This window comes from Sminthopsis crassicaudata, chromosome 4 (genome assembly GCF_048593235.1).
Source record: "Sminthopsis crassicaudata isolate SCR6 chromosome 4, ASM4859323v1, whole genome shotgun sequence".
In the NCBI taxonomy this organism is placed as follows: Eukaryota; Metazoa; Chordata; class Mammalia; order Dasyuromorphia; family Dasyuridae; genus Sminthopsis; species Sminthopsis crassicaudata.
The window spans coordinates 317,449,265-317,474,440 of NC_133620.1; the positions used below are offsets into that span (position 1 = coordinate 317,449,265).

General features: G+C 34.8%; 1 protein-coding gene across 1 annotated transcript in view; it reads left to right on the plus strand.

Annotated features, from left to right (window-relative positions):
• The window catches only part of RNF213 (ring finger protein 213), a 167,639-nt gene that overhangs the window by 119,939 nt on the left and 22,524 nt on the right, over positions 1 to 25,176 (plus strand). Inside the window, 18 exon segments of the mRNA XM_074260355.1 lie at positions 960 to 1,151; positions 1,854 to 1,999; positions 7,290 to 7,444; positions 7,713 to 7,925; positions 8,521 to 8,702; positions 11,436 to 11,556; positions 14,671 to 14,771; positions 14,881 to 15,063; positions 16,148 to 16,317; positions 16,409 to 16,514; positions 18,150 to 18,261; positions 18,884 to 19,100; positions 19,389 to 19,579; positions 20,298 to 20,420; positions 21,239 to 21,349; positions 22,562 to 22,804; positions 23,572 to 23,653; positions 24,491 to 24,525. Coding sequence (XP_074116456.1) covers positions 960 to 1,151; positions 1,854 to 1,999; positions 7,290 to 7,444; positions 7,713 to 7,925; positions 8,521 to 8,702; positions 11,436 to 11,556; positions 14,671 to 14,771; positions 14,881 to 15,063; positions 16,148 to 16,317; positions 16,409 to 16,514; positions 18,150 to 18,261; positions 18,884 to 19,100; positions 19,389 to 19,579; positions 20,298 to 20,420; positions 21,239 to 21,349; positions 22,562 to 22,804; positions 23,572 to 23,653; positions 24,491 to 24,525 — 2,683 coding nt within the window.

A 25,176-nucleotide genomic window follows, 5' to 3' on the forward strand; every position in this document is an offset into this window, starting at 1 on the left:
CTGCCCTTGAAGAGTTTACATTTTGCTAGGATAAAACAACTTATAAACAAATAAGTAAATTAAGAATATCTATAAAAATAAATGCAAAGTCATTCCAGGGGATGAGATGAGTACAAAAATCATGGGGGCTTGAACTTACAAATCATTAAGTTACATGCTCCTGGAAAGTCATTTGTCCAAATAAAGAATTTGTTCTTTTGAAATACTAATTTTGCAGTTAATTGTGAATTGAATTTTAAAATTTTACATTTCAGTTCACAAGCATTTATTTTCTCCTCAAAAATGCCCAATTGAAAGGAAAAACAAAATTCTTGTGACATTTGAGCATAGTCAAGCAAAATAAATTCCCACATTGTCAGCATTTAAAAATATATGACTCACTCTGCATCTTATCTTTTACTTCTTTGTTAGGATGTAGGTGTAGTTTATCTAGAATCATGATTAGTGTTTGCATTGTTCAAAGTTCTTAAGTTCTTTCAAAATTATTTCTCTTTACAGTGTTGTTACTATTGTAGAAAATGGTTTTCTGGTCTATTCTGTTGACTTCACAGAAGTCCATAAAAAATGTTATCAAGTTTCTCTTTCTCAAATACTTTAGAGCTTTTTTCCTTTTAGCAATATTGTTGCTATGGGGTAAATTGTTCTCCTTACTTCAGTCTACATCAGTTTATACAAGTTTTCCCAAGTTTCTCTTTCTCTTTTGTTGTTTCCTATGGCATAACTAATTGTGACTTATTGGATGCTAAATTGAATTACATTCTAGTTTCATTTCTCATCTTTAAGAAATCCTTTTCCTCTGTGGAAGAATGCTGATCCTCATTTGAATTTCCATTCTCTCTTTTCTATTATAGTAACTGGTTGACTAATGGCCACAGAAAGTTTTAATGGCACTTCTGAGTGGTAGTTATGACATTCCTTTCCCTAACCCCTTCACATTTATCTTTTTCTTTTTACCACAGGCATACATTGTGGAAACGGGTCCAGAATGCAGTGATACCTCTACTGGCAGCTGTGGTATCCTTTATTGATAGAGATTGTAATCTTGAGTTGTTAGTCTGCCCAACCTCTCAACCATGGGTGAAGGCTCTGTGGATGTTTATTTTCCAGGACCTTAAGTTTCTGAATATACCTCTCATGGTCAATAACACTAGGTAAGTTCTGGAATACAATGTTGAAACTATGTAGTATGATGTAGAAAGCCATGAATTAGAAATATAAAAGACTTAGGTTTTCTTCATAGTTTTACCTTCAATTAGTGTTGTGTTATCATGGCCTGACTTTTAAGGGGTCTCAATTTTCTTATTTGTGTAATAAAAGGGTTAAGCTAATGGATCATTAGTGGAGTATTACACTTAGAGTGATTTCAAACCCAACCTAAAGTATTTATTTATTAATTATATATCTGAGAACAGGTCACTTCAACTCTCAGTCTATTTGCTTATCTCTAAAATAAAGGTAATATTTCATTACCTAACTCAAGTTTGTGGGAAAGTAAACATTTTGAAGTGTTTAGAGCACTATATAACTAATATTTTTACAGTTCTTTTAAGGTTTATAAAACACTTCACATGTGTTACCTCATTTGGATCTCATTATCACCCAAAGAAAAATACTATTATTGTCTCAATTTTACACTTGAAGCATATAAATGTAAACTAGGTAATGATGTTTTTATGTGCTTTACTTGAAAAAATAGTCTGCTTTTATTCTCTTCTCACCTTCCTCATTGATTGACATAGAAGGGAATTTAGAACTGTGATAGAAGATACAAGAATCAAATTAATTTTTCCTTGAATCTTTACATGGGACTTTTTACTGATTGTAATCCATGTCCTCAATTGCTTTGCTAATAGTTTGAAGACAGAGATGGCACCCATCATGGTACAGAACTATATGAAACTATCAGAAAATGTTTCAAATGACGTCCCTTTTTCTTGGAGAATCAAGGACTATTTGGATGAGCTTTGGATGCAAGCTCAATACATCACAAATACTGAAGGTAAGGTCAAATAATCTTTGGTGTAGACAAGTTAGACTCTTTCTTTAAGTAAAAGTTATGTCAAAGAGAAACTGTTATGAAATTTATTTTAGAACTAAGCACTGTATTGTACCTAACAAGATTCTTAGCTTTTAATCTCCAACCAAAATCTTTTAGAAAACCAGAACCCACACTATAAGCTGGGTTTGGCAAACTATGACACATCAAATGGAAAGTGTGGTTTGATAAGGAGTATAATTTTGTGGGGAGACAAAAAAGTAAAAACATGTGGGATGTGATATGATAGATCATATACAAACATTTTTTGCACATTGGGTCCTTTTCCTTTTTTTTTTTTTTTTTTTTTTTTGATCTTTTTGGAATACAGATCCAATTTTGTTGGATTAAAGGATATGCATAGTTTGATAGCTTTTTGGGCATAGTTTCAAGTTGCTTTCCAGAATGATTGGATCAGTTTACAACTCCACCAACAATGTATTAGTGTTTTCCCACACCCTCTCCCAACATTTATCATTATCTTTCTTGTCATCTTAGCCTATCTGAGAGATGTGAAGTGGTACCTTAGAGTTGTCTTAATTTGTATTTCTCTAATCAACAGTGATTTAGAGCATTTTTTTATGTAACTAGAAATGGCTTTAATTTCTTTATTTGAAAATTTTCTGTTCATATCCTTTGACTATTTATCAATTGGAGAATGGCTTTTATTCTTTTAAATTTGAGTCTATTATCTTATATTTTAGAAATGAGGTTTTTATCAGAACCTTTAGATGTAAAAAATTTTTTCCCAATTTTCTGCTTCCTTTCTAATTTTGGCTGCTGCTGATTTTGATTGTACAAAATCTTTTTTTTTTTTTTTTTTAAATTTTTTTTATTATATATATATATATACATATATATATATATATATATATATATTTTATAATATTATCTCTTGTATTCATTTTTCCAAATTACCCCCCCTCCCTCTATTCCCTCCCCCCGATGACAGGCAATCCCATACATTTTACATGTGTTACAATATAGTCTAGGTACAATACATGTGTGTGAATATCATTTTCTTGTTACACAATAAACATTAGAATCCGAAGGTACATGCAACCTGGGCAGACAGATATTAGTGCTAACAATTTACATTCACTTCCCAGTGTTTCTTCTCTGGGTGTAGCTACCTCTGTCCATCATTGATCAACTGGAAGTGAGTTGGATCTTCTTTAGTACAAAATCTTTTTAATTTAATATAATCAAAATTTTCCATTTTGCATTTCATAATATTCTCTAATTCTTCTTTGGCCATAAATTTCTGTCTTCTCCACAGATCTGAGAGGGAGACTTTGTTCTCTTAATTTGCTTATAGAATTACCTTTTATGTATAAATCATGAACCCTTTCAACCTTATTTTGGTATAGGGTATTAAGTATTGGTCAATGCCTAGTTTCTCCCATATTACTTTCCAATATCCAAAGCAGTTTTTGTCAAATAGTGAGTTCTTATCCCAAAAATTGGAGTCTTTGGGTTTATCAAACACTAGATTACTATAGTCATTAACTATGGTGTCTTGTGAACCTAAGCTATTCCATTGATCTATTTCTTAGCAAGTACTAAATGGTTTTCATGACCGCTGCTTCATAATATTGTTTTAGGTCTGATACAACTAGGCTACCTTCCTTTGCATTTTTTTTCCCATTAATTCCCTTGAAATTCTTGACTTTTGTTCCTCCAGATTGATTTTGTTATTATTTTCTCTAGCTCTATAAAGTAATTTCTTGGGAGTTTAATTGGTATGGTACTGAATAAGTAGATTAATTTAGGTAGAATAGTCATTTTTGTTATATTAAGTCAATTTACCTATGAATACTTGATATTCTTCCAATTGTGTAGATCTAACTTTATTTGCATGAAAACTTTTATACTTGTGTTCATGAACTTTCTAGTTTGTCTTGGCAGATAGACTCTCAAATATTTTATATTATCTACAGTTATTTTAAATATTTCTTTTTTATATCATCACATTAAAGTCAACTTACAACTCCCTCTAAGTATAGCCCCAACAGAGATACAGTTCTCAAGAATTATACATACCATCTTCCCAGGTATGGATATAAACATTTTAACCCATAAAAATCATAATTTTTTTTCCTTTCTTTTGCTTCTCTTGAGTCCTATGTTTACCTCTGGTCTTTTCATCAAAAATTATTGAAAACCCCCTGTTTACATTGGATTTCCATCTTTTTTTCCCTGAAAGCTAATGCTTAGCTTTGGTGGGTAGTTGATCCTTGACTGTAGTCCTAGCTACTTTGCCCTCTGGAATATCATATTCCAGGCCCTTCTATCATTAAAATAGAAGGCTGCTTAAAAAAGAAAGCTGCTAGGTTCTAGATGATCCTGATTGTGACTTTTTGATATTTGAATTGTTTCTTTCTAGCTGCTTGCAGTATTTTCTCCTTGATGTGATAATTCTGGAATTTAACTACAACATTCCTTGGAGTTTTCATTTTGGAGTCTCTTTCAAAGGGTGATCAGTGTATTCTTTCAATGACTATTTTACCCTCTGGTTCTAGATTATCAGCAGTTCTCCTTGATGATTTCTTGAAAGATGTTTTCCAGGCTCTTTTTTTTGTAATGGTTTTCAGATAGTCCAGTAATTCTTAGATTGGTTCTCCTGGATCTATTTTCTAGGTCAATTGATTTTTCAATGAGGTATTTTGCATTTTCTTCATAATTTTTTTTTTGGTTTTGTTTGATTGCTTCTTGATGTCTTATTGAATAATTCACTTCCATTTGTCCAGTTCTAATTTTTAATGAATTATTTTCTTCAGTTAAGTTTTTTTTATCTCTTTCTGCATTTGGCCCATTGTATTTGTAAAGGAGTTATTTTGTTCATTGAATTTTTTTTTCCATTTCACCAATTCTGTTTTTTTAAGGAGTTTTCTTTTTCCATTTTGCCAAATCTGTCTTCAGTATGCTTTTTAAAAATTTCTACTAAATGTATTTAAGTTTTCTCTTTGTTGTTTCTTTGTTTTCTTTAGTAACTTTCTGTGTTTCCTTTTTCAAACTCTCCTGTAAAGCTCTCATTTCCTTTCTCCATTTTTCATCTAACTCTTTTTTAAGATCCTTTTTGAATTCTTCTAAGAGAGCTTTTTGAGTTAGAGACTAGTTTATATCCCCCTTTGAGGCTTCATCTGGAGGCATTTTGCCTTTAGTGTCATCCGGGTTTGGGTTCTGTTCTTCACCATCTCCATAATAGCTATCTCTGGTCAGAACTCTTTTTGCTTTTTTGCTCATATTTAAAGGTTGAGATCTGCTCTTAGGGCATATAGGAAATTATCCTAAGCTTCCTCTAGAGGGTGACAGGGACTTCACACTGTGCTGGGGCTGGTGTTGCTATAGGCTTCTCCCATGATGAGTAGGCTTGGCCAAGTCCTGCTGGATATGCTGAAGTTTAGGGGCTCACTGTTTGCCTTCTGTAGGCATCCAGCTGTGTTGGATGTCTCACAGCTAGTCTGGTAATCCAGTGGCCTTCTGAACCAATAGCCAACGCCATTGTATTTTAGCTAAAAGTCTCCCATTAGACTCCCCATTCGGAGGCTTTGTACACTGGCCCTCCCTGCTTCCATGTCTATGCTGGACTGCTTCCCCCCTCTGCCCAGTTGAGACAAACCTTTCCTGAAATCTTCCAAGATATCTTTTGCTGGAAATTTGTTACACTCCAAATATTTGTGGATTCTTTTGCTCCAAAATCCATTCAGAGGCTAACTAGTATAAAATCTATTTTTTCCCCAAGGTGACAAAAGTATTAACATCAAAATTTGACCAGAGTTCTGTTGCCTCCTCCATTATATATTATTTTTCAGCTTTTTTCCCCACTCTATCACTTTATACAGTTCCTCCGATGGTTCTCTGAAGTCTTCATATTCATTTTTGTTATAGTTCCAATAACAATCCTGTTACATTAAAATGTCCTATTTTGTTCACATATTGCCCAATTGATGGACCCATGTTTGGTTTCAATCTTTTTACTACCATAAATGATGCTGTCATAAACATTTTGTATGTTTGGATTATTTCCTTAATGAACCTATTCTTTTAAAAAAAATTTGCTGGGGACATCTAGGTGCCGCAATGGATAGAACCTGAAGTCAGGAGAGCCTAAGTTCAAATCTGGCCTCAGACACTTAATAATTAATAGCTATGTGATCTTGGACAACTTATTTAACCCTAGTTACTTTGGGGGGGATTTGTTGATATCTTCTGTTTTTATAGTATCTTCATTTCCCAGAGAGTAAATCCATTCAGCAAAGAATTAAAAAAAGAGGAGGAAAAAAAACAACAAAGAAAAAATTTTTTTGACTTGATGTTCAGTGTATCACATTTTATAAGGAATGGCAAGAGATAGCTTCTTCTAGCTCTTTTTTGTGATTGATCCTAATTCTATAATATTCAGTTTTATTTGTTTTGTTATTCTTTCTATTTACAGTATTATAATTGTTTTTATCATTTTTTTGGTTTTATTTCATTTTATATTGTTTCATATAAATTTTCCATACTTCTCTGAATTTATTACATTCATCTTTTCATTTACATTTATATGTAAATATATATGTATGTATGAATATATACATATATATATATATATATATATATATATATATAAAAATTAACATTGTACTCCATTTATGTATAAAAACACTCTTAGCTCCCTTGTTATCATTTAATTTTTTTTTCCAGTTCTTGCCTTTCACAAAAATTACTATTATAAATATTTTGATGTCTATGTGATCTTCATTTGTCTCTCATTCCGAACTCTGGGCATTTTCACTGGTCCCCTTATTCTCTCTATGTGTTCCTTCCTTATTTCTACCTCTGGCTTTATGCAATATTGGCCTTTTCCTCATGTCCTTAAAGTCCTAACTAAAATCTCACATTCTAAAGAAGCCTTTCTTGATCCTTCTTAATCTTATGGCCTTCCCTATTATTCCCAGTCTTATCTTGTATAAAGCTTGCTTTTTACTTAGTTGTTTGCATATTCTCTCTCTCTCTCTCTCTCTCTCTCTCTCTCTCTCTCTCTCTCTCTCTCTCTCTCTCTCTCTCTCTCTCTCTCTCTCTCTCTCTCGTCTATGAGCTTCTCAAGGGCAGGGGACTCTTTTACCTTTCTTTGTAACTCATATGTAGCAGCCTGATTTTTTTAATATTTATAGCCTGAATAATATCGGTGAAGTTGGATGTCTTGATAATATGAGATTTATAAATCACCTCTTCATTCAAAATTTCTCTTTGGGTTTCAATCTTTCAGGATTGTCAGAAAAGTTTGTAGACATCTTCCAACAGACCAACCTGGGCAAGTTTCTAGCCAATTTCAATAAGGAAGCACAACAAATGCTCCTTCATTCCTACTTGAAAGATTTCCTCCTCTTGACCACGAGTGTGTCTACCTGGGATGAATTGCAGGTTCGTGTGAATGAAAGGCCCCTGTGTAAAGCTTGTGAAATACTGCTTAGTGAAAGACCTGATTTACCTTGCCAGAGATTCTTAGAAAATGGTTCTATTTTATTTACAAAACAAAATGCAGTCACAAAAATGTTATCGGAGTATCAGAATAAAACTAAATGTTAATCACTGGCAACTTCCTACAGAGAGAATTTTTATTGCATGAAACTTTAAAGAACAACAACAGATGCTCTGGTTTCTTCCTAAACTTTTTCTCTTAAACTTCTAGTTTTTGCAGATAGCCCTGTGGTCCTGTATTGGACAACTCAAAGCAGAATCAGAGTATTCGGAGGAAGGACTCTCCTTACCTTGGGTGCATCTTGCTTATCAGCATTTCAGGAACCGAATTCAGAACTTTGCTAGAATTTTGGCCATTCATCCCAGTGTTCTGGAGACCCTCCAGCAGGCAAAGAATAATTTTGACTTGGCTGGATCTGAAATGGTATATGGCTTTTTGGGAATCTGAGTCTTATGTTAATAATAGCTTATACTTATAGAGCACTTCAGTATTTATAAAGCATTTTTTCATCCTCTCATTGATTCTCACAACAGCCTGGCAAAGTAGAAATTATTGTGTGTATCATCTCCATTTTACAGATGAGGAAACTGAGGCATTCAGAGGTTGTAATTTTCCTCTAGTCAAACATTAGTTCAACATAGTTCAAACCCAGGCCTTTTCTAACTTCCAACTTCATCCATCTTTTAGTGGCAGCACACTGCTGCTTATTAAATCTGTTTACCATAGGGCCTGTTAGTCACCTTTAATTATGACGTGGTATTTCACAGTTAACTCTTAAGAGGTATAGTAAAAGTCTGAGAAGAGAATGAAAATGTCTAAGCAGATTATTGAAAATTTTCACTGAGCAGTGGGCATATAGATTACACATATATCTTAGTGATGTCATATTTGAACCAGGTGACTTTTGATAACACTTAAGAATATGGTAATTTTCCAGCCCAAACCTGCTGCTTACTTATATTAAGCAAATGGGGAAAAACTACTAAACATTTTGGTGGGTTGGCCCTTGTTTTTCCAGGTTCTAGATGTGTATGCTGCACTGGCTTGTGCTGAAATGCTAAAGAAAGATATTTTGAAGCCTAGCCCTCAAATTTGGTTACAAATGGTGAAGAATCTTCACATGCCTTTTGAGTTCCTCTGTACAGAAAGCTATATGCAAAGCTGTGGGACCATGTGCAGAACTGTACTTACAGAAATCAAGTGAGTCCTATGAAGATTAATTTTGGTTGCAAATTTTTCTTTGCTTATCAACTGTTGAGTAACCTACTATGTGTCTGGCACCATGTTAGGTATTGTGGGTAATAGAAGGAAGCATTGTGGGTAATAGAAGAAAGAGCTGAAAGACAAGAAATTACTTTATGGAGCTAGAAAAAACAATTCATCTAGAAGAACAAAAAGTTCAAGAATTTCCAGAAAATTAATGAAAAAATGCGAAGGAAGATGACTTAGTTGTCCTGGAACTAAAGCTGTATTATAAAGTGGTAGTCTTCTGAATTAAGAAATAAGTGGGTTGGATCAGTGAAATTTGTTAACTCACAAGACACAGTAGTCAATGACTATAGTAATTTAGTGTTTGATAAACCCAAAGAATCCAGCTTCTAGGATAAGAACTCACTATGTGACAAAAATTTCTGAGAAAACTGGAAAAATAGCATGGCAGAAAATAGGCATTGACTAATCTCACACCCTATACTAAGATAAAGACAAAATGAGTTCATGATTTAGACATAGAGGTAATACTATAAGCAAAAAGGTTTTGCACAAACAAAATCTATGCAGCCAATATTAGAAGGGAAGTAAAGGTCTCATTTCTGAAATACATAGAGAATTGACTCTAGTTTATAAGAATACAAGCCATTTCCCAATTGATAAATGAACAAAGGATATGAATAAACAATTTTCAGATGAAAAAATTGAAGCAACAGGTCTGTATCCCTAAGAGATAATAAAAGAGGGAAAAGAACCCACATGTACAAAAATGTTTGAAGCAGCCCTTTTTGTAGTGACAAAAAAACCTGGAAACTTGAGACTTTTTTGTGTTGCTGTTTTCAGAACTAGTTTTGAGAGTCTGAAGATTTTTAGTGCTTCCTGGGAAAGGTATGGTTACAATACTCCTAAGTTTGGGTCTGATCTTTACTCCAGAAGGGTCCTGCAGCCACAAGCACTAATCCTTCTCTTTTTTTTTTTTTTTTTTTTTAAATACTGTGACCAAGATTCCTTTTCTCTTGTGAGTGACCTAAAACATTCCCTCTGCCTTGGAACTGTGATCCAGAGTTGCATGTGAGCAACAGAGTTGTCAGTCAGCATCTTCTGCATTCGCTGCTATCAAAGGATCCACTTTGTAAAATTTTTCTGACCAGTTGTCTACTTCCTTTACCATTTCTGGACTGAGTTCTGGAAGTTGCTGCTTAGGCTTCTTTTGCTATGGTCTTGTACGTGGGCTCTGGACAAGCTTCATCCCCATGTTATAGAGCTCTCCTGCCTAACCTCTTAAGTTATTTTAGGCCAGAAAAATGTCTCATCCTGACTTTTAATTAGCTCTGCAGCTCCACAATGTGACTTAAGGTATTATTTTAAAGTTGTTTGAAGGAGAATGTTGGGAAAATTCAACTGGGTGACTGCCCCTAATCTACCATTTTGGCTCTACCCAGCAATACATGTTTGTAATATGCAGTTTATAAATGTGCATTCTTTTTTTTTATAACCTTTTTTTTTTTAAATAGCCCTTTATTTTCAAAATATATGCAAAAATAGTTTTCAACATTTTCCCTTGCAAAACTTTGTGTTCCAGATTTTTCTTTCCTCCCCTAGACAATATAAGTTAAACATATGCAGTTCTTCTAAACATATTCCCACATTTATCATCATGCACAAGAAAAATTAAATCAAAAAGGGAGGAAATGAGAGAAACAAAAGCAAGCAAATATTAATTGGAAAGATGAAAATATTTTGTTGTTATTCACATTCAATCCCCATAGTCTTCTTTCTGGATACAGATGGCTCTCTCTATCACAAGTCTATTGGAAATGGCCTGAATTAATCTCATTGTTGAAAAGAGCCAAGTCCTTCACAGTTGATTATCATATAATCTTACTGTTTCTGTGTCCAGTGTTGTCTTGGTTCTATATACTTAGCATCAGTTTATGTAAGTCTCTCCAGAGCTCTCTGAAATCATCCTTCTAATTGTTTTTTATAGAACAATAATATTCCATAACAGTCATATACTATAACTTATGCAAAAGGACAAAAAGGGCTGCTCCAAACATTTTTTGCACATGTGAGTCTCTTTCCCTTTCTTACGATCTCTTTGGGATTCAGACACAGTAGAGATACTGCTGGATCAAAGGGTATGTACAGTTTGATAGCCCTTTGGGCATAGTTCTAAATTGCTCTCCAGAATGATTGAATTAGTTCACAATTCCACCAACAAGGTGTCAAGATATTTGTGTCCCAGTTTTCCCACATCCTCTCCATCATTTATTATTATCTATTCCTGTCATCTTAGCCATCCTGAGAAGTATGAAGTAGCATCTCAGAGTTGTCTTAATTTGCATTTCTCTGATCAATAATAATTTAGAGTATTTTTTCATATGACTATTAATGGTTTTAATTTCTTCATCTGAAAATTGTTCATACCTTTTGACCATAAACTTGGATTCTTTTAATCTGCTCTTTTTAAAGTAGCACATATATTCCAGGCAAGAATTCCTTGTTTTTTGAAAGTTTTATGAAATTTTAAAAAAACCTAATAGATAATAGAGTCATTTTTGAAGGTAGTTTAGCTGTAACACTGACATGCATTTACTATTGCTCTTCTCCAAAAATATGTTCACTATGACTTGAATACCTGTTCCCTTTCCCCTTGCCTTTATCATTGACAGTCTTTTTGCAAGAGTTGCTAGGACAGTGTAATTGCTGTAGCTCTATTGACAGGATCCAGTGGAATCAAATCTTTTCCATGGCGCTCTTTGTGGAACATGTGCTATTGGAGACCAAAGCTCGACTTCCCGAGTTACAGAATTTAGTGATTGAGTATGTTTCTTTATTGGGCAAGGTGAGTATTTTACTTTATTTCAAGCTTGATCTTTAGTTGCAAATCTTTACACAAAAGCATTCTCCTTTTTCTAATTTGACAAAGAATGCCTCTGTCACTTTGAGAATGGGTTTATGCATCATAAGCATGGAATACCATATGCAAAGAACATCAAATATACCAATACATTTATCTTGTAGATTGTGTAAAGTAAATTTTAAGCAGTAAAAGTGTAAAAGGACAAAAGGTAGAAAGGGACTGGTTTATGAAGATCTTTAAATACCAATCAGAGGGCTTCTGTTGATTCTAGAAATAATAGAAAACAACTAGAGTTTATTTTATCAGAAGTATACATAGTCAGACTTGTGCTTAGGGAAGTCACTTTGGCATTCAAGAAAAAAGGAGGCTTGCAATAGGGAGATGATTTGCAGCAGGAAAAGTGATTAGAAGGTTATTGCAAAAAACTAGTCAGGAAGTGATGATGGCTTGTATTGAGTCTACTCACATAAGAAGTATACATAAGAGAAAGAAATACATACTCACACACATACAAACAAGTGGGAAGTTGTGAAATTAAAAATGATAAAATTTGCAAATAGATTTAATCATATAAGGTGAGTATGAATGAGGAATCAAGGATAATATTGCCAAAGTATTAAGTATTGAGTGACTGAGAGGACAGTAGTACCTTCAGAAGTAATAGGAAACTTAGAAAGAGAAGGTCTGGGGCAAGAGAAAATGAGTTTGGTTTTAGACGTGTTGAATTTGAATTCCCTGTGGAACATTCAATTTGAGAATGTTCAAAAGATAATGATTAATATAGATCTGGAGTTCAGGAGAAAAATTAAGGCCACATTTAATGATTTAGGAATCATCTGCATAGAGATGGTAGTTTAATCTATGGGATGTAATGATATCACTAAGTGGGATATTATAAGAGGGATAAGAGTACCTTGGGTGATACCCACAGTTAATGATTGTGAGCTTGATGAAGTTCCATCAAAGGATACTGAAATGGAAATGTCATCTAGGTAGGAATAGAACTAGAAATGAGCAGTTTCAGAAAAACTAAGAGAGAAGAGAGTATTTAAAAGGAGTAGATAATTTGACAATGTCAAAAACTAGTTTGATGTCATCATTAAGAGATCATTCATAATTTTGGAGAACATATTGGAAGCCAGATTGAAGAGGATTTAGAAGAGCATAAGAGAAAAGATAAAGGAGGATCTAGAATAGCTAGGTTTCTCAAGGAGTTTAGCTATGAAGAGGAAAAGAATTGTAGAACAGTAGCTATAGGGAATGTTACAATCAGGTGAGAATATTTTATGAGTGGAGGAGAAATGGGTATGTTTGAAGCCAGCACAGAAGTACTTATATAAAGAAGGTGAGAGAGTGATCAGGGATCCAAGTGGAATAGTTTTCTGGAGATGACTCAGGAAAGATCAGTGTCACATATAAGAGGGCTCTCTTTTGTCAAGAAGAGAACACCTCTTCATTTGAGATTTGGTTGAGGGAAAAGAGAGTGGGAGAAGATGTCTGAGGATAAGGGAGGAGGGAAGCAGAGGAGAACTCTTAGAGAATGTCCCCAATTTTTTTGTGTCATGTGAAGTGAAATTCTTAGCAGAAATATGGTAGAAGAAGGGGGTGGGGAGATACCAAGCTAGTTTGCAGAGGGATGAAAAAGGTTCAGAACAGTCAGTAGTGGATCAGTTAGAGAGGTTGAGATGAGCTTACCTAAATTTGTAGTAGAATCAGCATAATTTTGTGATTTTTTTTTTTCCCCCCAATCTCCATGCAGTGACATATAAACAGGAACAAAGAAGGAAAAATGGGAAGATTAGTAATCCACGACTGAGGTTTGATGAAGTGTGGTCAAAAAGCAGGTCAAGGAGACAAGGGATTTGATTGTAGGGGATCACGTAGAGTTGAACTGATTCACAAAAGGTATTGATAGGCAAAAATGGAGAGTGCAGTCAGTGTTGAGCGAGAAAAGAATTAAGTATTGAAGAGCTCAGAACACAAATAGCCTTGGCCCCACCTCCCTCAAATCTTAAGATTATAGTTCTCCAAACCTTTCATGGAGACAGATAGATGAGAGTTCTATCTCCTAGGTCTATGATATTAGTCAAGCAGGTTGGCAATTCAAGTTAGTCACTTTATGGTGTTTTTGAGACTGGTATAATTAGGCACATAGCCAGGTAAAAGTACTAGTTTATCCTGTGCCTTAAATATAAAGAGGTTTGGAAGATATTAGTGTTTATACCAAAAATGCCATCTGTCTACAAAAAGAAGGATGTTGGAAATTAAGAAAAGAACATGTTATAAGGCAGAAGAAATCTTACACTTGACAGAATCACAGAATATCAAAATAGAGGACTCTGGGATCATGTAGTCCAATGCATATATGACTAAGAATTCCCTCAACAACATTGCCAACTCCACTCTTCTAATTTTTCTGGATCTAAGTGGAACAAATCTAATTCATTTTCCACATGACAGCCCTTTGAATATTTGGGTAGTTTTGTAGTGCATTCTCTTTTACTATGGTCTCCATCTTTTTCACCATTCTGCTTCCCTCCTTATTATTGTGTTCTAATTTATCCATGCCCTTCCCCAAATACATTCCTTAAACAGAACATAGTTTTCCAAATTCATCTGACCAGAGAAAAATGCAGCAGAATTTATTTATTCTGCATACTATGCCTTGTCATTGCACCATAGAAAACCATGAACTTTTTTGGCTTCCTTCTCATATTCTTGACTCATTGAGCTAGCAGGTCATTAAAACTTTCAGATATTTTTTGCAGAAGCTATTCTATGGTTTCATCTCCATCTGAACATCATAAATTTGAAAAGAATACAGATTTAGGGACAAAAGTTTTCTGCTTTCAGGCACAGGCACAGACATGAATCCTATTCAAGCACAAGATTTTTTGTTTACCAAGCAGTTAATTAGACCATGGAGTCACAGAATCATCATTTTACCTTTCATATTACAAACAATCATAACTTTGAACTCTCCAGCCTTAAAGCTGTGGTATTAGTTTTATTTATTGCTTTAGGTTATCATGCCTTGAGACATAACTGTCCTCCATTGTTTATGAGCCCTCATTTTGCTACATTTCTCCCTTTCAGTGTCTTCAAGATAATTCTGATATCAAATCCCACCGACCTTTTGCTGCAGTGATGGCTGTTCTTTGTGAGTGCAAGGATCGAGCGAGCCAGATATGTATCAAGTAAGATCTTATGTTTCAGAATATGAGAGAAACTTGGAGGGATTTTTTAAAAGCATATGTGATGACCAGCTCTTACTCTGTAAAACTGATGGTCCTTTTTGGATTCTAGGTATGGCCTACAACCTTGTCCAGTTTGCCTAGGAGACCCAAAGGAACCTGTATGCCTGCCTTGTGACCATGTATACTGCCATAAATGCATTAAAACTTGGCTTATTCCTGGACAAATGAAATGCCCCTTTTGTGTCACGGACTTGCCAGACACATTCTCCATTGCTGTTTCCCAGGAGCACAGGTATCACATATATTATTCTTGTTATAAGGTATTCTCTTGGACAAATAATATTAATTTTCTTTCTCTTTCCTTCTACGCTATTTCTGTTCCTCCTAGGGAACTTGAATCCTAGCATTTGCTTATTATAACCCCTCATCAGAATTAATGAACATTCCCTCTTCTATGAGAAGGGTAGGCCACGTGTATATCTCTTCCTACATTTCCAGATCCTTCATTTTCAGAGGACAGCCACTTCAACAGCTTAAAAGAATTCTAGAAGCATTAAAATCAATAAAACCAAATCCTAAAGTTACAAGTAAAGTTAAGGTTATGATGGGAAAGACAAAATCCAAATAGGCTGGCATTCTTAATTTATTATCAAGATGTGCAAATGTCCTGTTTGTTACAAGGCCTCTGAATGGAACCAAATCCTATGCAGTTATACCCTCCTTTAGTTAGTGGTCCTGTTTTTGCCAACAGCTATTTTACATCTCTTCTGAAGCCTATTTAAAAGCAAATTATAAAATAATCATGACATAACAGTTATCTTAGCCAGTACATTAATGAAATCAGGAACAAATATCTTGTGGCCAGGTCAAGCAATTGAACTGTACCAGTGTTTATACTTAAGTTTTTAGGAAAGAAAAGAGCAACAGTAGTTCCTCCAACATCTAGTTATAAGTCATAAAATGTATGCTCCCTTGTGTTTGTGAAGCATCCATCGCCTTAAAATATGTAGAAAGTGGTTCTATCTTTTAAAAATAAACAAAAATCTATTCAGGTCCCAGATAACTAACACTGCTCAAATATATGTCTAATTTGGATGGCGTTTACAAGAATACTAATCTTGAGGTAGAGGGCTAAGCAAAAATCCCAACTTAAATTCTTCCTAGCTGTGTGACTAAGGGCCTGTCTCTACACTTCCCTGAACCTCAGTCTCTTCATCTAAAGCTTGGAATAATTGTGTTTGTACTAACCATCTCAGAGCATTATTAGAAGGTAAATGTTTTCTAAGTCTTACAGTATAAATGTAAGTTATTAATATTATTTCTAAAGCTTTATTTCTACCGTGGAAGAATTTAGTTGTTCTTACTTCTTTTTCTAGAGATGCTATTGCAAAACATATACAGTTTCGCCAAATGTGCAACAGCTTTTTCATAGACCTCGTTTCCACCATGTGTTTCAAAGACAACATTCCTCCAGACAAGGAAGTTATTGAAGAACTGCTCTCTCTACTCTTTGTTCACAAAAAGCTCTTAAAAGATGACCTACTAAGTAAGTTGTGTCCAGTTAAGTTTTAATATCATAAAGGATGCTGCTCTTAACTTTTCTATATTTGGAAACTGACATGCTTTTTCCATCTTAGTTTCAAGACATTCTGAATACACAAAGTCACTCTCACCATTTGATGATGTTGTAGATAAAACTCCAGTCATCCGTTCAGTGGTACTAAAACTGCTCTTGAAGTACAGGTAAGAATAGCTGAAAGTCATTTCTGGGAATCCAGGACTTTTTTCTCTACATGACATTCTTTCTGACTTTTCATACACAAAACACTTCTAAAAAGGAAAACTTTTTTTGAAAAAGGGAAATTTTTTTCACTTAACATCTTTTGCATACATATATTACATGTGTTTTATTACATGTCCACATGGGGAAGATTATATAGTGAAAACATCACATGTTTAAGATCCGTACTTCTTTATTCATTTGGGGCAAGAATCATAAAGTGATAACAGCATACAAAAGACATCCATAAATTGTGTGGTTTTTAAGGTTTTTTTGTTAATGATTCTTGTAGGATAGTAGAATCTAATGCTAGAGATGATCTTTAGAGATGATCTAAAACAACTGCCTCATTCTACAGATGAGGAAAGATAAGAAAAGTGATTTGTCCAAGGCCTCAAAGCTAGTAAGAAGAGGCAATATGATCTAGTATGTGAGTACTATACTTGAAACAGGCAGAATTGGTTTTATATGCAACCTCTGTAACTTAATCTGACTAAACAAACTGCTTCATCTGTCCCAGAATCAGTTTTCTCATGTATATAATAGTAGCACCCATTATTCATCTATATAATGGTAGTACCTATCGTGGTTGTGGTGAGTATATGTAAAGTGTTTTGTATATGTGAAGTACTTTCATTTAATATTTTATTATTGCAAGGAACAGATGATCAGTAGGTTTCCTTACTCAGATTCTCTTGCTCTTTCTTATTTCTTACAACCTCTGTGTTCATAAACAAAAGGCTGACCTTTGTCTATTCTGTTCTCTCCCTCTCCTACATTCTCTTCTCCTTCTTCTTTAACTTTTTTTTTTTTGCATTATATAGCATCGTCTCATATTCTCTGCTTGCTCTCTCCTCTCTATAGAAGCTCAGTGGAGAGAGTGCTAGACCTGAAGTCAGGAAAACTCATCTTTGTGAGTTAAAATCTGGCTTCAATTTACTAGGTGTGTGACTGGGCAATGTTTGCTCATTTGTAAAAGAAAGCACAGTAGGAAATGACAAAGCATTCCAGTATTTTTTGCCAAGGAAATCCCAAATGGGATCACAGAGTTGGACACGACTGAAAAATAACTGAACACTATTGAGCAAGGATTTAGAAATTTTGAGTTTCATTGTTGGATCTTCCACTGACAAGTTTCTATTTCATGGTATTGTCACATAGTTTATAATTTAATTACTTAGATACAAGGCACGATGATACATATCTGAAATCCTTGCTCTAGGGAGATTAAGGCAGGTGGATCTTCATTTCAAGAATTCTGAGTTGCAATGGGCTAAAATTAGTTATGTGTCTACATTAAGTCCAATACCCAACCTTGGGGTTGGGTGGTGAGTCCCCAAAGTAGGAAATGTACCACCAGGCTCTGTTGGAAACCACAGGTCAAAGCTTCTATGCCCATCTGTAATAGGATCCAGCCTAGAGGGCTACTGCTCTTCTAATCTGGATAAGTTAGGGAGACCTTGTCTCAAAAAGATGCAAAAAAAAATTAAATACCTGAAGTACTTGGGCATTTCCAGGATTCATTTTTCTAGCAAATTAAACTCTTATGAGTTCCCCAGACCTGGGATGTTTAGGTTAAAGAATTTTTCTTTCTGCAGCTTCCATGATGTGAAAGAGTATATTCAGCATTATTTGTCCCAGTTAGAGCAGAAACCATTCCTGGATGAAGATAAAACTGAACTATATACACTTTTTATTAACTGCCTAGAGGTAAGTTGATTCTTACTTTACTACATTTCTTTTATAAACAGTGGAATCATAGAATCCCATAGAGTGGGAAAAGAAGTTTATCTGTAGTTCAACATGGAGACTTCATGGTATAGTGTGGATTTTGGAGTCATAAGGTCTGAGTTCAAGTTATAATTCTACTCTTTACTACCTTTGTGACCTATAATAAGCTACTTTGTCTCTCCCAAAATCAGTTTTCTCATGTATCTAATAATAGTATTTATTTCTCATCTATGTAAAGATATTACCTATTCGACTTGTTGAGACCTTTATGACCTTGGGCAAATCAGACAACCTCTCTGGGTTTCTTGTTTCCTCATCTGTAGAATGAGGTGATTGGATTAAATGGTTTCTGAGGCCCCTTCCAGTCTAGAAATCTGATCCTTTGACACTTAAACTTAAATGCCTATCTGCTAAAGAAAAGAGATAGTTTTATTTGCTCTTTTATTTTTCTTATTCCAGTTCACTGTACTGTAATTTTAAGTAATGTTACTTATTTTCTCACTTTGAATGTTTGGATACATATTTTGATCTAGGACCAGGATATAAATAGAATTTGAAAACAGAATCAAAGAACAAGACTTTTTTCTTCTTAAACTTTTAGGATTCAATATATGAGAAAGCTAGTGCTTGTACTGAAAAGGATAGACTCAACTATCTGAGAGAAGAGGGACATTTCCTTGGAAATTATTCTCCCTTACTGCAAAATGTGAGAGAAAATGTGAATGAGTCCTCAGTTGAATACTTACAAGACATGGCCAGGATCCGGCTCTGCCTGGACAAGGCTTCTGATTTCCTCTTTGAATTGCATGAAGCTGCAGGCAAGTCCTCTTCTCTGCCAGCTTATTAAATCAATATATTATTGACAGTAGGAGACAATATGTTGACAAATAGGAGCTGTTTTATTTTTAATTGGTATATGCTTTTATTAACTGTGCTTTCTTTTCTGGGTTTTAGTGGGAGTCTCCATTCTTTATATTGTAAACACCCTTAAAGTTGGATCTCTATGTTTTTACAAGCTTGTGTGCTTGCCTAATTTTGAACCACTTAATTGTTTGTTTATTGGGGTTTTTTTTGTTTGTTTGTTTTTTGTTTTTTGACCTCTCCAGAGATTGCAGAGGAAAAGCAAAGATATCTGCAGCAAGTCAAGAGATTTTGCCTCCAAGCAGGCAATGACTGGTATCGAGTCTACTTGGTGAGGAAGCTGGTTAATCAGCATGGAATGGAGTTTGTACAGAGTCTTTGCAAACAAGACCACCAATCCCAGTGGGTGTTTCCCAAGGAAATCATTGACCAACTGGTGAGAGGAAAACCAGAGCAACCACCATTAACTTCTGCATGCTTATTCTGACATACTATCCTGTTGGCGAAATTACATCCATAACTGATGGCTTATGTTTGTCTACTTCTGCTTTCTTTCACTACTGATTGGACAGTATAGCATGTGTCTCCTCTCTTTCCCTTTCAGTGTTTTTCATGGTTAGTGTGGGGTTTCTAGATGTGGGAAATTTCTATTTTTATTCTTATGACTTTGTAAGAAAAATCATTTCTGACAAAGACTGGCCTAGGGGGACCTGGAGGAATAATGTGACCATAACCTTAGTCTTCTAGAGGAAGGTGAATCAGAGTGTGAGGGGTTTTTCCTGGAGCCTTCTATACTTAGGGGAGAGTCTAATCTTGAGGGGAGGAGTAGCAATTGGTAGATCTTCAGACTTTCTGGCCTTTTAGTACTTTCTTTTAAACTGGGAAAGCCTGGAAAATTAGGATTGCTTCCCTGTCGTACTTCTCCTTTTTTTATTCCTTTTCTCTTTTTTTTGAGCAGGATGCTCTCTGTTGTGGTACAGTAACTTGGTTTAAATGTTCTTGTTTCTGATGCTTTCATTTCCTTAACCCAAGGCAATCTGGTTTCTTCTTTAACATACTCCTTCCTCTACTGCTCCTCCTATATAAGTTTAAATTTTGGCAATGGTTGATATTCCAGAAGTGAGTTTTTTCTGATGTGTGTCACTTGGTTCTAGCGAGATCAGTCAGGCCAGATGGATCGCTATCTGGTATGTGGAGATAGTTACAAGGCCCTGCGTGATGCTGTGGGAAAGGCAATCCTCAAGCATGATCCAACGTGTGTCATAACTGCTCTGAAGGTAGGATTTGCTCTCATGAGATGAGCTATACCTTTCTTATCTCTCTGGAGTTGGTTCTGCTGAAGGGACATTTCAAAAGGGTATGCAGCTCTCATCATGATCTCTTCTTCCCTCAAGGGCAGCTATAGTGGTGATGGTTGTAGTTTCAAGAACATGCCCTTTATTATGGTGGTAAACTGGCAATCATGCCTCAGGACAGAGAGTTGTGCTTGGCTGCCTTTTAGGCATATAAATATATAAGCAGTTTTTACACTATAATCTTGATCTAATTCATAGAGAGGCAGTGTAGGACCATTGGAAAAGGCACTAGGTTTTGAGCTATCAGATCTGGGTTCTAATCCCAGTTTTTCCCCTTACTTGGGTAATCTAGAATCAGTCCCAAGTGATCCTTAGGTTCCTTATCTATAAAACAGCAGGACCTCTAAGGTCCTTTCCAACTTTGGATCTGGATTGGTTTATATTTATTTAGAGTCAAGTTTATATATTTTGACTAAGCTCCTCAACAGACTGTATCTCTTTGTACTTTAATATTTCAGTGTCTGATACAGTACTTAAATTCTCATTGAATTAATCCATGAAAAAGTAGTTAATAAAGCATATGGTCTGAGAAGAATAACTGAGGGCTTAGATGGTTGTTGGGTATAGTACTTAAAGATATAGAAACCCTAACCTAGTCTATGGAGAGTTTCTTACTAGCCCTTAGAGGACTAGCTACACTGCATATCTAGTCAAGACTAGATACTTCAGGTTCATTCAACTTCTCCAAATCTCACTATATATCCTCCCCTCTCCCCCCCCCCCCCTTTTTTTTTTTCCAGAAATGCAAGAGCTCAGACGCTCAACAAGCTGTGTATCTGCTCTTGGCAATTTTCCAGGAGCTAACTGGATCATACAGATCTCATAATGCAAACATCCGGCCTACACCAGAGGTGAATAAATACCAACACTAGTAAATTTGTTCTTTTAGAAGACTAAATAGTACTAGTATTTAGATTATCATGTAATAGATTCTCTAACCACTTTGTAGAGACTTTTTTCTAAAGCCTTGAAACCGTAAAATTGAAGGTGAGGATTATTGAATTTTAATCTTGATATGTAAACATTTCCATTGGGTGTGACTTAAGCCTCCTCTCTCCCTTCCTTAGGAGTATTTCAAGTTTAGGGCTCTTGATGGAAGACTACTAGGGGACTGTAATAGGTTTTGTTTTCTTTTTGCTGAGGTAATTAGGGTTAAGTGATTTGTCCAGGGTCACACTGCTAGGAAATGTTAAGTGTCTGAGATCAGATTAGAACTCGGGTCCTTCTGACTTCAGGGCTGGTGCTCTATCCACTGCGCCACCTAGCTGCCCCTATAATAGCTTTTTTAAAGAGGCATTTTTTGCCCTAGCCCTAACTATTACTTCAAATATGATAAGTATATTTTTAATGTAAAGTTAGGCATGTTTAAAAATTAGTCCTCAAATCTGTGTGATAACATCTTGTATATATTAGGAAAATTAGTTTTCAATGTATGATCACAATATGTACCACCTAAGTGTTCTTTTTTTAAAATTTTATTTATTTTTAACATACATTGCCTTATGAATCATGTTGGGAGAGAAAAATCAGAGCAAAATGGAAAAACCATGGAAAAGATTAAAAAAAAAAAAAAACAGAAAAAAGAAGTAAACATAGCATGTATTGATTTACATGCAATCTCCTTAGTTCTTTTTTTGGATGCAAATGGCATTTTCTGTCCAAAGTCTATTGAGATTCCCTTAGCTCACTGAACCACTGAGAAGAACCAAGTCTTTCATAGTTGATCATTGCACATTCTTGCAGTAATTGTGTACAATGTATTCTTGGTTCTGCTTATTTTCTCTCACCATCAGTTCATGTAAATCTTTGTAGTCTTTTCTAAAGTCAGCTTATTCATCATTTTTATAGAACAATAATATTCCATCTGAGTGTTCTTGAAGAGACTTAATGGAAAGAATAAAGAAGAGGTTCTTTTTCTCCTATAAGTGGGAGTGATTTTGTAGTATCCCATCTTTGAAGTTCAAAACATTCATAATTCTATAACTAACCATGAGATGCCATTGAATCCATTTAAAACTTCCGACCATGACAGAATCATGAGAATGTTTTTTTTTTTCCCTCAGCAATGTGAAACAGCAAACACATTCATCAAGGAAGCCAAAGTTCTTTTTTCTCCTGCCTTGAAGGAAATGGCAAAATCCCTAGTGACCAATGCTTGTCCTTTTCTGACTGTGGATTCCAATGATTCTATGCACAAAAGTACAGTAACAGAATTAGCTGTTCATGCTAAAGCTGTTCTGCTGTGTGGGCAGAATCCAATCCTAGAACCTCTAAAGAACCTGGCTTTTAACCCAGCTAGCATGCAGGTGAGTATGGGGTGATAACAGCTGACAATTATAGAGAGGTTTAAGATTTGCAAAGCATTTTAGAAATATCTCATTTTATCCACAATACAACCCTGGGAAGTAGGGGCTATTATTACGATTTAAAGATGACAAAGCTGAAGTAGAGGCTAAATGACTTCCCCTGAGTCACAATTTGAACTCTGCCTTCTTCAGTTTTGATTTAACATTTTATCCACTGCGCTACTACTTCATTGCCTCAGAATTTTAATGTACTCCATTAATAGTATATCAGATCTTCCAGCAACATCTTTAACAACTTTCTAAAACTTTAGTTTCTGGAAGGGTAAATAGTGCTTTAAAGAGTATTCTATCTTATAGAATCCTTTCTGTTTCATTTTCCAGTTTGATCTATTGCATAATGAAAAGAATGATTGATTTGGAATCAGGAACTGGGATCTGATTCTAGATTCTGGTTTATTAATACAGATGTTCCTTTGAACAAGTTATTTAACCAGCAGAATTTAAGGGTTTCATTGTCTTCATCTCTAAAATGAGGGATTTGACCTCAAAGGTCTCTCAGATCTTTTGTAGTTGTCAGTATGTAATATTCTGATTCTTCAAAGTGCAGTGCTTCCAGGGGGAACATTCTGGAGAGAATCCTTTCCAAAGAGGATCCTCCAAAAAAAAATCTATAGAAAAACCTGATTTCAAAGAACCACTTCTGTTTCACTAGGTTTGTTAAGGTTATGCTATTGTGTTAATTCACCAACTATCTGCTTTTCTTCCAGAATTCATTTCTCCCAACAATGCCTGAAGACTTGCTGGCACAAGCTAAGAATTGGCAAGGCCTAGAAACAGTCCATTGGTATTGTAAGTTTTGATCTTGGGTAGAGAGTTCTTATGTTCTTAGCATTTAATGACAGTTCATGCCATTAGAGGAAAAATCAGTTTGTATTCACACACTAATCTTGATAGCCTAATAGATGAAAATGCAGGTAAGATTGTTGCCATATTTGTGAGTCTCCAGGAGATCTAATATTTACAGCTGATTTTAGGATCTTATGTGCTAAGAGCAGAGATCCAAGTGACTTGAAGGAATTTATATTATGCTAACTTTGTAAAGATAATTTCCCAAATTGTGTTTCTCATTGGGAAAACCATCATTGAAGTAGCTTCTTCAAAGCATTTTCTTTCCATAGGGTGCCTCCTCTGAAGAGAATAAAGGACTATATTATGAGGTTCATGCAAATTAAAATGATAGATTAAAGATTTTCTTAACTTTGAAATTAGGGCATATGAAATTATAAATGATAATATAGTTTAGATTATGCCTAGTGGGGGGGACAGAATTATTCATCCATATGGATTTTTATTAATTATTAATTTATTAATAATCATATGATTATATTATATTTAAATTTGACCATTTCTTCTAGCAAATCATTCCCTCTGCTTTAAAAGAATATTTCAAAGGGTTATGCTGGTGTGCCATAAGTTTGCTAAAGTATTTTGAAACATCCATTGAAATATCTGTACCACATTTTACAAATATTATCTCATTTAATCCTCACAATAACCATGTTAGGTAGGTTCTTCTATTATCCTCAGGTCTTAGTTAAATATGGAGAGTTATTTTCCCTTCCAAACAGTTAGCTTATTTGATGAAACTTCATCAATTCATTTAGTTTCCTGTCATTATTTTTACAGTATGTCCCAATGGTCACCCTTGCTCTGTGGGAGAGGTAAGTTTTTGCTTAGAAATTATTATCCTTTTGTTTTAAGCTCAAAATGGATTGTTTGTGATATGGCTAATGAGATAAATTAGCCTGTATTAAGAGAAGCAATGTTTCCAGGAATAGGGAAGTGATAGTTCAATTGCATTCTGCCTCTGTCAAATCTTACTATGTTTAGTTCTGGTCACCTCAGTTTAAAAGTGAGATTGACTAATTAGTGAACAGATGAACATAACCAAAATGACCTTGAGTTTGACATATGAGTATCTATTGAATAGACAGTACATGAAGATGTATGTGAGATAGGATATCTCTCTTCAATTATTTAAGATTAAGAGTTGATTTGTGGAAGAAGTAATTAGACTTGTTCTTTTTGGCCTCAGAAAGAAAAGCCTGGAACAGTGGGTAAAAATAACAAAGAGGCAATATAAGCTTGATGTCAAGGAAATCTTCCTAATAATGATATCTATACTGTAGTGGAATTGGCTGCCTCAAGAGGTGGTGGATTTTCTTTCCTTGGGGATCTTCAAGCAGATGTTAGATGGCTACTTGTTCAGGGGTTGCACTAGAAAACTGTTGAGGTCCCTTCTAGATTTCAATGCCTAAGATTATTTGAAAAATGTTCATTTGTTCAATATTTGTTTTTTTGTTTTTTGTTTG